Genomic DNA, 15372 nt, shown 5'->3' with positions numbered 1-15372 from the left:
GTGTTCAGCAGGATAAGCGCAGCGGCCACCTCTACCGTCGTGTTCGAGTGCATCCCTCTGACGCATCCCGAACTCCCAGTGGAATCTTCCATTCTGCTGCATGAGCTTTGTTCCGGCTGGGCTTAACTCCACCATCTATCTGTTCCACCCTCCAAGGATTCTGTTATCTGCATGTCACTGCAGATGCTGACGCTGTGACCAAGACAAGGAGTTCTCCCCTGACCACACTATTGACCTGAGCTTAGAAAGTGCCTGGTCTTAGTTGTTGCTCAATGCATTCACAGTTTATCACAAGAACAGAGAGCTGCAGTTTGGTAACTGTTTGCTAATTATATTAATAGAAAGCTGTACATATTTAAAAACATGGAAGCAATCCCACATTTCAAGATAAAAACCCCTCTTGATCTGAGATAAAAGACAAATTGTAAGAATGTGAAAATATTATCACTAAAAGACTTAATCAGATTCACAGTACAGGGAAGTTCTGATGTACAAAGCACCTTAAAGTTTCCCAAATGACAACCAATGACTCATATTTCACAACTATTTCTAGTTCCTTCTTCCTCTAGCTCAAACTCAGCAGCATCACATTGCAGCTAATTACCAAACATGTGGTTCACTCAGTACTGTTGGATAGAAAAGACTGGAGTCATTTTCTGCCGCGGTGCTGCAGCAGTAGCAGCCGCTTTCCTTCCCTAATTACATCTGGCACCCATCCACCACTCAGTTTGACTTCATTATGAGATGGAGGTATTCTCTCTTCAATGACTTCTACTCAATTACTCCGCCAAGTTCCTCCCTACAATCAAACTAAACTATGCATATTGTAATCAAAGACGGCTTTTATACCAGCTTGGACATATTACACCTTATTGTTCCATTCAATGGCCCGGGTCATTTAGGCACTTTGCAGTTAATTCCACCTGTCAACGTCATTGTTCCAGTGCTTACCAAGTGCTCTATTCTAATGCTCACCCCCTTGATTGTTCAATTTGTACTTTTCGCTCTACTCTTAAATGACAGTGTTACATTCATGAGGCGTTCTACTGACTGGCTAGTGCTCAAATACTACACCTTCTATCTGTACTCAGTTGTTGTTCTTCGTTTGCTGCAGTGCGGAATTTTTGTCTCCCCCTTCTGGCAGTGAGAGTAATTACACAAACACTGTCGACGCGTGCTTATGCCTACAGGTGACCTCGCCGTCTAACGCATAGTTTCTTTTTTATCGAGAGTGTCAGAAACTTTTCTTTTTAGGTTTTTCCGCCACACTCGCAGTTGCAAAACCAATCCTTGCTGGTTGACGTAAAACGCATCACTACCATTGCGCCAGCGTGGGAATGTCGCCACAGACACCAGGTTTAAAGATTCCAGTGTACTGCGAAATACAGAGAGATTTACCTGGCGGTGCTTAATCAGCATTGTGTGAACTCGTTTGGCAGGAGTTTGAATGTAATGGACGTGTAAAAGTTACACGTGTTTTTCTGCGGCTTTCTTTGGCTAAAACACAAGATGTAGCTTTAAAATCAAACATACTGAGAACTTAAAGGGCACAGAAAACACAATGTTGTTATAGTTGCTATGCGACTGCCTAAAGTAGCAATACGGTAACATAATTGAAAATGGGAAATCAGCTATTACTTGGAAATTGTGTACATTCCCCGAGCTGCTTCTATTTTATTCTCTGTTTGAGAAAAGTTGAAACACCCAGGAAAGCACCACAAAATGACCACATGCATAGTTTGCAGTAGAGAAGCACGTGCTGCAAACATCTGCATTGTAAGCTGTGTCCTCTGAGATCACAATCTTTGGCTGATTTCTTTCACATAGGTTAGACAGAGTGCAATAAAACACCTTTTGAATGTTTTGATGGCATGGCATTTTGGGGTACCAGCAAAATAAGTGATTTTACACACAAATTTGTGCCTCTCATCTGTCTTCTCACATGTCTCAGAGCTATTTTGGGCAACACTGTTTACGTCATGTTACATGCACAGACCTGACAGTTAAAGACCCTTTCCTCTGAGAAAATATGAGCACAGGTTTCAAGTGGGGGTTAAAACCACAAGCTGTTAGCCTCAGAACAAACAGTAACCACTGAGGCCACTGAGCTGATTTAAGTATTAGTCAATACAAATTACTTTGCCCACGCCAGAGTTTTAGTAATTATTACCTGCCGGCATTTATAGCTTAGTTGGACATTTTTTTCAAGCATAATGGGAAGTTCACTTCATTAATACAATGAGGGAAGAGAAGAGAGAAAGATTTCCACCAGCATAGCATAAGCTAAATTTGAACTCATGCTGTTGTAGTTATTTCTGGTATCTCAGTAATGTATTTGAGTCTCGTCAGTTACCTCTTCACCTCAGTGTGGGTCTTTCAAGCCAAATCTAATCTTGCTGGGAAGTCCTTCCAGAGGACCACACAGATGTAATCAACAATAGCAGATGGATCAGTACGCAAGTATTTCACATTCCCTTTATTCCCCCCGTAAACATTATTCATTTAGAGTTTACGTCTATGTCCACTTCTTCTGCTAAGAATGTGCTGCAAGACACAAAGAAAACTCCTAAACCTCATCAATATTCAGGCCTATAGTGAAGAGACACTGCTAAAGTACAACTTCTATTCAAATGAACATACTTCAACCTACTCTGTATTACAAGGCCAAAACTGGGACAGGCCCATCTCTCTCTCTCACTCTCACAAAACACTCACCCCTAATGCTCTCTCTCTCTCTCTCCGTCCCTCTCTCCCTAACACACACACACACACACACACACACACACACACACACACACACACCTAATGCTTTAAGCTCTGAGTTCAATGTACCATAAAAAAAAGAAAAAATGGAACCACTTCAGTAACAACAGTTATTTTAACCACATAGTCATTATAAGAATGTATGCTGGACAAAGAACCTCCAAACTACAAAGAAGCTGGTATTGCCAATTGCCCTCAAAAGGGAAATGGGGTTCTTTATCTGGGACAAATATAGACACAATTATTTCCTCAAAAATGGGCAGGAAATTGCAACACCACGCAGACTGCAGAAATTGTGCATTTATCTCATTCTATCAAGAAAATAATCTTACCAGTTTAGTTGAAACAGCTACAATCAGTTGTCATTACCACCCTACTCCATTGTAACGTGTTATCAGAGTGCCCATTATTTGAATGGATCAAAGGACTGTATCATCACTGTCATTATTGGCTATCATTACCAACTCTGTGGAACAATAGAGGTCTGCACACATCAAAAAGGGATAGTATATATATATATCTTTATATATAAAGATTACCTGTGCATCTACTACGGTGGCGTTGGCCAAGCTCTCGTTGATGAAGACATGAACCAGGGCAGTGGCACACAGAGAGGGGGCTCCACTATCATTGACCCTGACCACCAGGCGATGTAGACCCCTGTGGCGCCGCTCCAGAGGTTCTGCCAGTGTGATCACTCCATTGGTGTGGCCAATCTCAAACAGTCTGAAGGGATTTCCCCCGACTAAAGCATAGCGAAGATCAGCATTCGGGCCAGTGTCTGAGTCTAGGGCTGTTACAGTCCTGACAATGGTGCGGGCACTGCTGGCAGGTGGAAGGAGGGTGTAAGACTCATTGGCTGGAGAGGTGATTGAGGGGGCGTTGTCATTTTCATCTGTCACAAAGAGCGAGACAGTGGCGGTGGCAGTTTTGCGGGGCTCCCCTCCATCCACGGCCCGCACACGGAAGGTGTAAGTGGAGAGCTTTTCGCGGTCAAACGATGCCGAAGAGAAGATAGTTCCCGTGTTGTTCTCAATGGAAAACACCTCTTCTTGCTCTTTCTCGCCATCTTCTCCTTCCATCTTCTCTCCTGTCTTCTTCTCATCAACTCCATCCATCTCCACGAACAGACTAAGTTCTGCATTCTCGCCTTCGTCAGCATCAGTCACGGTGACCATGCCAACTGGGCTGTTGGCAAGCAGGTTCTCTTTCACATAGAACGTAAAGATTTCCTGAACAAACTTTGGCGCGTTGTCATTGCGGTCAGTCACCTGAACGACAACAGTCGCAGAGCCTTGGAGAGAGGGGGTGCCCTTGTCCTTGGCAATAACCCGGAGTTCATACCTCTCTCGCTGCTCACGGTCCAGAACCCCGGTGGCACGGATATCTCCATTATCTGCATCTATGTAAAATGGCCCATTAGCAGCAGGGTCCAGAGAGTAAGCAATCTCTGCATTCTTGCCGCTGTCTGCATCTGTGGCTACCACAGTGACTACCCTTTCACCAGGTGAGTTGTTCTCAGCAAAATGGACCTCCACGATGTTTTGGGCAAAGGTTGGGGCATGGTCATTGATATCTACCACTCGCACCATCAGTGAGCTGTTGCTGGACAGACTGGGGCTGCCAGAATCTACTGCCACAATGGTAACACTGTACTCTTTGGTGGCCTCGTAGTCCAGCAAGGCAGAAGTATGTAAGAAGTATTTTTTCTTATTCCTGTAAAAATAATTAGAAAGTACATTTCATGAATTTAGCTGCTACCCTACATGGAAATAATACAGAACACAATACTAGTGCTGCTCCCTCTTGGTCAATTAGCTGACTTATCAGTCACCAGGGTGTTGGTTGACTAGAAATTAAAGTAGTCGTTGTGTTGGTCTTTTTTATGGGGAATGTTCTATGCTAAAGAAATGTCAGAAAATTGTGGAATATTCTCATTTTCATTTCACAGAGCCTAAGGTGACATCCTCCAATGTTTTGTGTTCTATGACCAACAGTCCAAAACCCAAAGATATGTAGTGCACAAGGATTTGAAATAAAGAAAATCAGCAAATCCTCTCATTTGAAAAGCTGGGACCAGAGAATTATTGGAAGTTTTGCTTGAAAAATGACTGAAACGATTAATCACTTCTCAAAATAGTTGGCTATTCATTTTCTGTCAATCCACCAATTGATTAATCAACAAATCAATTCAGCTCTAATATGCTTTGGTCTTTAGTACAAACTAGATTGTCCTGCATGTCTGTAGTCATCTGCAGAGGGACAATAATACTGGAGAAACTGTGACTGATTTTTTAATTAAATCAACAAAATCAACATCGATTTGCTGAAGACCTCTCATGATTATTACTTCGACAAAGAATTTCTTTAGTCAGTGACAGCCCTACTGTCGATACAACAACAAACCTTATTTTACAGGTGTCTTAAGTAGTAGCAGTAATATCCTAAAATGCCCTTCTCTAGTTCCCTCACTCCCTCCATTCAATAGCTTCAGGAAACATCTGCGCAATTGACTTCAGAACATTGACCTTTGCAGCCTGCATGGTTGGAATAACATTACTAAACCCTTGACTTTAATTAATATTTATGTTCAAACTTTACAGAATGTGTGACATTGCAACTACTCTGTAGCCTTGGTGAATGAGTGGCAACCAAGCTGAACCTGAGCCAGGTTTAAAGGAAATCTACATACAACAACACCTGAGCCACTCTTCCCTGAATTATCTGTGGAAAACTGTAGAAATACCTGCTGGGGCTGTGGTGTGGGTGAGACTTATAGCAACTGCATGCTGAATGTTTAGTTGTCAAGATTAGAAAACATATAGGATAACAATAGTACCAGCCCCTGATAAAAAAAGCATACATTCTTTTTTTCTATGAATGAAAGTAAAGTTTTAAATTTGGTAATAAATGTATAGACATACCATATCTTCAAATTAATGTATAGTTTACAGATAGTTACTGAATAATTCTGAATCAAGGACTGTAGAAAACCATAAGATACTTGAGAACAAATTGCTAAATGGCATGTTAATAAATATGACCTTTTTCTTGACGAATAATAACCACTGCAAAAGTAATTGTTCCCGGTAACTTTGAGCTTATGGCACATATCCAAATATTATTTTCTTATTATGCATACTAGTTCATGTTTATGTCCCCCCTCAGGTAAAGTGGGGCATCATGCACAGCCATTATTTAAAACGCATCATTACTTCATGATTACCTTGCCATCACTTACAATTTTTGTGTTCCCTCAATACAAGTAGTGCATCCTCATACCCAAACACCAGGAAGTGATTATTAGATACTGGTTCATTCTACTGGATCTGCTTCCACAGTATCTAGCAGTCTGTTTTCAAATAACTTATTCAGAGTTTTTTGGGAGCTACTTATTAATAAGCAGTCAGTCCCTTCTTTTATAATGAGAATTTACTGTGAAGGGTTACCTTTGGTTTGGCTTACCTGTCAAAGGCTTCATCTGCAGGTAGGGGTGGGAGTACTGTTTCACCAGCTGGCTTCAATGTGAATGGGACGTCTCCCACAACTGTGCACGTCACAGCCCCATTCTCTCCCTGGTCTCGGTCTGACACCTGTACCAGAGCTACCGGTGTGTCCACGAGAACATTCTCTGGCACTAACGCTGCTCCATCTCGAACAGGGATCCGTCCGATCTTTCGGATCTCTACGACTGGGACATTGTCATTTTCATCCCGGACAGCCAAAACTACAGTGGTGCGGTCAGTGCGGGGTGGCTGACCTCGGTCTCTGGCCGTTACTGTGAACCTCAGTTGAGCCACTTCTTCCCTGTCAATCCTGTGGAGAACGCTCAGCCACCCGGTCGCCTCGTCCAGCCGCAGGAGTCGCCTGACAGATTCAGTGGCAGCTCCAAATACATACTCCACCTGCCCGTTGACTCCGATGTCACGGTCTGAAGCTCTGACCTGGAGGACAGGTGTACCTGGAGGAGCATTTTCTGCCATTTCTGCCTCATATGTGGACCTCTCGAACTGTGGGCTGTTGTCATTCACATCAGTGATGGAAACACGAAGCAGGGCTTGGGAGGAACGCGGTGGGTTACCTCCATCTCGAACCCTGAGGACAAGCTCATAGGAGTCTTTTTGCTCTCGATCCAACGTGCCTTTCACGATGAGCTGTGGTTGTTTTTCACCATCTGGTATATCTGCAACTTGTAGTTCAAACACAGTGCTCCTGGCTCCACCTCCATTATCTCCACTTCTACCCCTCCGATCCCCAAGTCCATCTACTCTAGAAATGGGATTTCCTCCTGCTGTGCGTCTTGTTGAACTTGACCCAGCTCCACCATCTTGGATCAGCTCATAGCGGTCAATGCCATTTCGCCCAAAATCCCTGTCTGTTGCTGTGGGCAGCAGGTAAAGGGTTCCTATTGGGCGATTCTCCTCAACGGAGAGCTGGAGCACAGGTGAGGGGAAGGAAGGTGTGTTGTCATTGATGTCTGTTATGACCACACGGCCTTCAAACAGGTCTACCCAGCTCTGCAGTGGCCCTATCACTGACACTTCAAAGTCCAAGAAACACTCATTCTCATCAAATATCATCTGACACTGTGGGAGCTTCTCTCTGTCGATGCGACGTGGGCCTGTTGTCAGCTCACCTGTCACATTGTCAATCTTGAAGAACTCTGAGCCGCTCTCGAGGGCGAAGGTGACATCCCCGCTGCCCGTGCCTGCCGTGAGGCCCAGGTCGGCGGCCACGTTGCCGATCTTGACGTCAGGTGGGCCCTCCTCCGCCACCCGGTACCGGAGAGCTGAGTCGGCACCCGGTAGCTGAGTCAGCAGCTGCAGCACTAAGACCACGAGGCTGAGAGCCTGCGCCGCGGAGGAGTGCACTGCACCAAGCCTCTGCATGGCTCCTTCTTCCTCTCGCCTCTCTCCTTCCCGCTCGGTCTGCCTCTCAGCGGCGGCTTGTCTCTTCTTTATTGGTGTTTTGTGGTCTGGGGAACCTCACAGAGTGGGTGTTTGATTTATCCTTCCTTGCCTTCTCCCTATCGCTCTCTGCGGACTGCCGCCTGAGGTCCGGGGTAAAGCTTTCCGCACTCACTGTAGTTCACTTCAGCAGTGCAGGCTCCTTTCTTTTATTCTCCTCCTGTGCTCAGCGCTGCCTTTTCAACTTCTACAATAATAATTTCGTTGTCTTGCCGGGCTGCTCGTGCCACAAAGATATCAAAAAATCCATCCTGCTGTGAAAAAAGAAAGAAAAACCAACTAATTCATCAGTCTTTGATTAATCCACTTCACTCTTTCTCACTCCTTTCTTTCCCGTAAAACCGGAGAGCTATCCCGCTGTCACACGAGGACGCTTATCAGTTCATAAAGCCATTTGTAAGTTCTTTTTATTCCAGTCACATTTGGGACAGCGGCTTTTCTCGCGTTTTTCACAGTTAGAAACTGCAATGCAGCACCACACAAAAGAAAAAAAAAAAAAAAAAAGCACTGCTCGGCTCTCCGGACGCCGAGGAAAATTAACTCACATCTCCAAAAGAGGAACACAAATCAGTTTGAAAAAAAAGTCTTTGGGATGCAGCTACTGGATCTTTTCTTACCTTCAGATCCCGCTGCGTTTTCCTCTTTTATTTTTCCCCCCGCAGTGGAGCAACGTGCCAAGCTGTCGGATTCCTTCACGCAAGTTATGAGGAGACAAGAGTGCTTTTTTTCAGAGCGAGTTTCTCATAATATGTATTTTTTTTTTCTCTCTCTCTCTCTCTGTCTCTCTCTCTCTCTCGTGAAACAGAAAATAAGAGCTTCTCGTGATGGGCTAAAAGGGAGATCCCGACATCATCATCAATTTAGCGTAATCCTGTGCAGCTCGTGTTCGGGATGGATGTGATGGACCGAGTGTAGATGCGTCTTTTTCCAAGAGTCCCGCATTCTCTCTCTCTCTCTCTCTCTCTCTCTCTCTCTCTCCTCCACATGCGCCTCCTCCTCCTCCGGCTTTTTTTTCCTTCTCACCTGCACTGCTTGGGACTGCTGCTGCTGGTCTCAAGCGATGCTGCAGTCTCTCTCTCTCTCTCTCTCTCTCTCTCTCTCTCTCTCTCTACTGCAACATTTTCCCCGGCCGCGTAACTCGATCGCTGAGCTGTAACGGGAGAGGCAGCAGAGGCGGTGTTGGGTCGCCGTGTGTGTATGTCGGTTACCAGGGACAGACCTCACCTCCCCCTGTCATGTAGGAAGATTAAATGGGTTGGTGTCCCGGCTGCTGACAGCTCCTGGTGGGGAAATATCTTTATTCACACATTCATACAAAGGACAAAGAGAGCCGGGAAGAAAAGAGAGTGATCCGGCTTTAATACAAGTCAGCCCCCGTGCTCAGTCGTATTTCTGCTGGTGCAGCTATTTTGCCGGGGCAAGTGTAGAAGGCTTCATTCATTCTTTTTTTTTTTTTCAGACAGGAATTGTCACATGCTCTCTAAAGTAATGGGAAATTGCTATAATATTCATTCACAGTCATTTATACTGTAGGCTAGTGGTACACATAGCATAATGGCATACACCCTGTACTCTACTGCAACCAATACTCTAAGGTTAAATAAATGAATCTATAAATAAAACAGTAGTAAAACAAAAGTAGTGTGCATCATATATTTATTTCCCCCCACAGAAGATTGGTATACATACACATATAAGCTATGTCTTTATTATTCTACATTTATTTATTTTTAATACTCGGACATGCCTTCTGCTGTTTCTTTGTCGGCAGTGTCCTCCGCCTCGCACATACACACCGACATGCACACTCTGCTTGTGAGGATGTTGTCTCTCGGCGGACCGACCTGCTCAGTGAGGAGCGCAATGCAGCAGCGGTCTGCTGCTATTGAACACTACCAGGGCTTCCACGCCGCCGCTCTCTTAAAACCCCCCTCTGCATTTCTGATTTCCAAGCCAAGGACCAACTGTGGTGCCCGGCCGCCTGGCTGGAAAGTAAGGGGGAGTCCCCCAACGTGATATTGTTGACTGAGAGAGAGTTCCGTGCACCCGCTATTAGTGAACAGTTTAAGGCTGGCAGAGAGAGAGAGAGAGTAAACAAAGACTGACAGACTGCAGAGAGAGGTCACATCTCTCTCTCTCTCCCCCCTTTTTTCTTCCCCACGTGGCTCCTCCTCTAGCTACCTCTCTCTGACTTTTCTTCAGTCTCCCCCCCCCCCCCCTTCTCTTTTCCACCCCTCACACTCTCGGCTGCACCAGGAGGAACTTGCTTGTGCGCGCGTGTTTATGGGCCTTTATGCTTAGCATTCCAGAGGCATCGGCACGCGCCAGCTCCAAGCGCACCCACGCCCTCTGTAGCTCGACCCATACACGCGCTTTTATTTCGCCCTGTGGTGCGTGCGCGTCAGGAGAAGGGTGGGTGGGGGGGGGGTTAGAGATAGAGACGTATGTTAATGTTTGTTTGTGTGTAGCTGTGCTGCCTGGGTCAGGTCAGTTTACTTTTACTTCAATTGATTTTGAAGATTTAAGTCAGATTTGACCTAATGAAAAAAAACCATCTAATAAAAATCTGTCGGACTGAGCATGCTGTTATATCCAACCCATTAAGATATAATTGAGCATGAATCCCCTTTCATCAGCAAATGAACTGCAGTTTCAATTTGCATATTGAATGAAAAGTGGTGTGTGTGTGTGTGTGTGTGTGTGTGTGTTTGTGTCTGTGCACATGTGCTTGTGTGTGTTCAAGTTACAGGCTGAATGTTCTTTGGAGAAACATAACCTGGGTTGACATCCGTTATAGCCTTAAGGCCTAATCTACTGTTTGTGCCATCACAAAAGGGGATCACAGCTTCACCACGTGGTCAACAAGTATAACTGTGGAGAAAATGAAGACACTCTTGCAACTGGTATTCAAGTGAAGTATCAGGGATCAAGTTTCCACAGGCTCTTTTGAGGCATAGGTGTTAGATAATGCATTTGTGGACACATAACTGCCCGTCTGACCGTGTTGCCTGTTTGTTGGGTTAGTGTAGCAGCAGCAAACATACAAATCAGAGCAGCTCAGTCCTTTTCTGTAGTAACGTCCAGCTGGTAGATTTCAGTATTCTCATTTCTAACTGCTGAGAAATAAAATAACTTTCACATATGTGCGTTCAACAGCATCAGTCATAGCCTGGCACCATCAGACCAATTGGCAATAGGGGCATTATCAACAGGCACAGACCAACATGCCTCAGGACAGCCAACACAGCCAATTAGCGCAATGAATGAGTGGTAGGCTGCTAGGCTAGGTAGCTAGCTCCAACATCCAATTCATATGGCTTCTAGTTCAACATAATACACAGACGTTTGGCATGACATGATTTAGAAGCCAGCACTTTTGTATGTAATGTGAACTACTGTCCAGCTTGTTTAGTACTGACGCGATAGTGGATTGATAACGTTCCACATCACTGGCAGCCATCTTGGTTGTTTAAAAAAATGCCTCAACAGCACTTAAACCCGCCCCATATTAGATAAACGGTTGTGATTGGCCTGATGTGTGTCTGTAAGGGAGGGGGACCAGACACATATGCCAGAGCAAATAAAACACAAGCTCGCAGATTGGTTCCCAGGCTACATCAGTCATTTCGCAATCAGACAGTTTATGTTGCCATCAGTTTCCAGTTCATGGGTTGAATCTCAAAAGTCACGCAAGTAAAGTTATGTTTTTAACTTAATGGGCCTCACTGATGTGTTTTCAATCGTTTTTGGACAACAATGGAGGTCCATTGCACAGAGGAATAAATCAATCGACACTTTTTTCTTTCACACAATTCATAGTTAGTTTTGGTATTTTATGAGATTTGTTGACAAAAATAAAAATGTAGAATGTGGCTAATCCAGTTCATTTAGATTTCAGTGAGTATCATTTTATAATCGACTTCAGACTTCCCCACAGAGCTCAGCAGAAACTCAACCAACTCTTCTGTAAGTTCACTCACCTACAGATACAGCACCTATGTAAGATCTATGTTGCAATGTCTTTGTATCTACCACTTCCTTGAAATATGGCTATGGAGTCCTGACATTTTCCACACAACTCGCAGCACAAATGGGCATTGCTATTTGTTGTCTTGATTGCTGTCTGTTTTTGTTTTGGTGCTGGCACACACATTAATTCCTGCTCTTAGATTTGAGGCACATTTGGTTGTTAGAGCAGTAACAGTAATGATGGAACCTCTAATTAACTACTTTAAACTGCAGCAGTCCTATTCATGGAAAAACTCTGCATCAAAGGCCTTAATGACTACAAGCCTGTCACTGTGACCTCAGTGGTCATAAAGTCCTTTGACAGTCTTGTGTTGACTCACCTGAATCACATCACAGACCACCTACTGCACCTACTGCGATCCACCTCCTATGCAGACCCATGGATACAAGCCCAGGGATATATGGTAGGATCCTTCCTGGCGGTGGACTTTAACTCAGCGTTCACCGCTTTGATCCATGAACTGCTTCACACTAAGCTTCCCCAACTCACCATGCCTGCCTCCACCTGTCATGGGATCAGCAGCTCTTTGATAGGTAGGAGAAAGCAAATGAGACTGGGAAAAGCCAAATCCAATACCCTGACTCACCACCGGCGAAACCCAGGGGTGTGCGCTCTTTCCACTGCTCTTCTCCCTTTACACCAATGACTATGTGCGCTTCCAAGGAGTCCTCTTTTAACTTAAGTTTGTAAGAAACGCAACACGTACTAGTCTCATCCAGTATATTATGGGAGGTCTGCATACCAATGGTAACTTAGACGGCTCTGGCAACCCCAACAACCTTGAGCAAAATATGCTCAAATCAGTGCAGACGACTTGAGAGCGAGCTTCCCATCTCTGCATGCCTTTACCTTACTTAGAACTGTGATGGCTGTGGCAGCCTTTGAATTACTGTCAACCACAGTCTACACTGAAGTAGAAAGCCTATGAATACTCTATTGAACAAAAGGCCAGGTGGAGCTAATGCAAGAAATATAACCTTTGAAAGGAACTGTTGGTTTAGTTCTACACAGAATTACTGAGTCTGTCCTAACCATATCTATCTAACTGTCTGGTATGGCTGTGCCACCAAAGAGGATATTTACTATCAGTTTGGGGTGAGGCAGTGATGAAGCCCAGACAGATGTAACTCAGGGTGGGGACAAAGTCTATTGGAGTCTTCAGGCCAAGTATCCTAAGGAAAGAAGAAAATGTAAGAACTGGAATAAAGACAGTGGTTGGGGTTAGGCAAATTTATAAGCGAAACAAGCAATAAGGGATGCTAGATGGCTAGACCTGAATACCTTCCTTGTGTGGCTCCTTGATGGTCCAGTGGCTAGGATTCGGCGCTCTCACCAGTTTGTCTAATTTTCCCCTGGGATCAATAAAGTATTTCTGATTCTGTGTCAGTTGCTTCAGGTCATGGAGCACCAAAACAATCAGGCATGAGAAGAGGTTTGTCATGTGAACCGTTGATTTATTAATGTTTAGCCTGAAGTGACGGCAAACATAATGGCTAACATTGCCATTATTGTGAATTAGTTAAACTGTACATATTACTGCAGCAGGCAGAGTCGGCAGGAGGCTCATGTCCTTCACTGTGTACAGTACCCTAACACACTCAGTAGCCGGTGCTCTCTTCTTTATGATGTGCTAAAGAGGCTGCGTCAAGGTTGGTAAAGCTAAATTGCTCAATAAGCTGGTCAAGAATGCCAGCTCTGTTATAGGCCTGAGTTCAGATTGACTAGAGGTAGTCCCTGAGAATAGGATGGGGACCAAGATTGAATCAATCCTGCATGACGCCTATCTTCTCTATCATGGTGACAGAACAACCAAAGTATAGCACCTTCAGCACCGTTGTGGTTCTCAGGCCTTCCTTTTTACCCACACACATTTGGTCTACAATATTTCCTGCAACCCCATCCCCATAGTTATAAATCGTATAACATATTGTAGGTACACAGGTGAAAAAATAATGTAAACACTTCATTAAATTGGACTCTGGAATAACTTAATCACAACTGCAAACACTACTACAGAGGTGGTCGGTATTAGATGGAATGCCAATTAGCTTTTGCCAGCTAGATGAGGCTTGGTAATCAGCAGTTTGATGTCTTTTCAAAGGAACATGAAACAACTACTGTAACAGTGCTCTAAAGAGGGCAAATCATTTGTGCTCTAACTGCAGGAGTATCACTCTAAAAACTGTTAAAATATTTAATAGGTCCAGGGGAGAGTCTCCAAAATCGTGACAGCATATGCCAACACAGACAAACTGCTGTGACAAAGAGGAACAGCAGTCACAAGCTGAAACTATCCAACAGGGATATGACACATATCAAGTACAGGGGGTTGATAAATACTGCTAATTGTCCTGATATCTAATATGACCAGCTACTGTTGTATTTTACTACTTTGTTGAAATCCTTTGAAGTGTCTATAGAATTTTGTCTAATTACATCTATATATCCTGTACATGCTGGTATATAATGTGTATATTTGCTATACTAAAGACTTACTTTCATTACTGGTTTACTTAGGCATGTATTCTGTCCTTTCCTATATCCTTTCCTGTCCGATAATTTTGTTTCCTGTCCTATGCTGTTTTCTACCCTATTCTATTTCTAATGAATTTAAACTAAACTTCATCTTGCACTGCTGCACCCACGTTGCATTTGTTATTGTATACTGCCTGCTGCCTAGCTCAGTACTCTAGTGAAAATGTCCCTACACGTCCCTGTACATAGTTAAATTTACATAACATCACTATTATTATGCTTATACCCCTGTTGACACTAGACGTATCTAGCTCCTAAATTAAGATTCTAACTGGGGTTCAGTAACCCCCTGGGTTATTTCTATTATTATTATTCCAAGGGTATTATCTTTATTTTCCATGTTTACATTTATTTACATGTAATGCAGTGATTTTACATGGCTGTAACTGTTTAAAATGAGTGAAATATAATTTACTTATGACTCTGAATGCAGCTTGATTAGTTTGTAAGAAAAGTAGTTGAGTTTACTGGTGGTGAACTAACCTGGTAATTTTAGTCTCCCATCGCAAAATACTGTTTTGTTTATATTCTACTTCTGATTGGTCAATCAAGATGCAACGTCAAGTTCCTTAGTTAGTGATTGGCTGGGGCGGGATAACAACAAAGGAGACAGGTGCAGGGGTGTATGAGAGGTATTGGCTCGCTCGCCATCCCTTGGTTCCAGGACGAATAAAAGCTTGGAGGGACTAATATATAGAGAGGGACCATGTAGCAGCGAAATAGCTGAACTGTGAGTTGCAGTCGCCGCTATTTTAAGTTTGAACGGCAGTGTTAACTTTTCAGACTGTTTGGAGACTGTTTGCGTTGGATTTCTCAGATAAGCTAACAGCCGCGATAATGCTAATCTAGCGCGCGTCGGACAATGGACTGCTTTAGCTGTACTAGCTGCGGTGCTAACTCTTAGCTAGTGCCTTTTTGGACTTTGGCAAGAGAGTATGGACTTCATCAATTGCCAAGGAGCTGCATCGGAGAGAGCCAGTCGTAACGGTAAAGGACTGTGAGCAAGTGGACCGCTGGTGGGTGAGTAACCCGGTTCTGTTGGCTGGTCATAGAGAGTGTCCATCATCATGTTTGTGG

General features: G+C 44.0%; 1 protein-coding gene across 1 annotated transcript in view; it reads right to left on the bottom strand.

The window, feature by feature from the left end:
- The window catches only part of pcdh7a (protocadherin 7a), a 36881-nt gene extending 29229 nt beyond the window's left edge, over positions 1–7652 (bottom strand). The window contains exons 1-3 of the mRNA XM_070912239.1: positions 6229–7652; positions 3873–4479; positions 3303–3824 (exon numbers count right to left, since the gene is read on the bottom strand). Of these exons, the coding sequence (XP_070768340.1) occupies positions 3303–3824; positions 3873–4479; positions 6229–7652 (2553 nt within the window). The remainder of the gene's footprint in view (positions 1–3302; positions 3825–3872; positions 4480–6228) is intronic.
- Between the last annotated feature and the right edge of the window lie 7720 nt (positions 7653–15372).

Source organism: Enoplosus armatus, chromosome 2 (assembly GCF_043641665.1).
Source record: "Enoplosus armatus isolate fEnoArm2 chromosome 2, fEnoArm2.hap1, whole genome shotgun sequence".
NCBI lineage: Eukaryota > Metazoa > Chordata > Actinopteri > Centrarchiformes > Enoplosidae > Enoplosus > Enoplosus armatus.
This window is presented reverse-complemented; position numbering and strand designations above follow the sequence as displayed.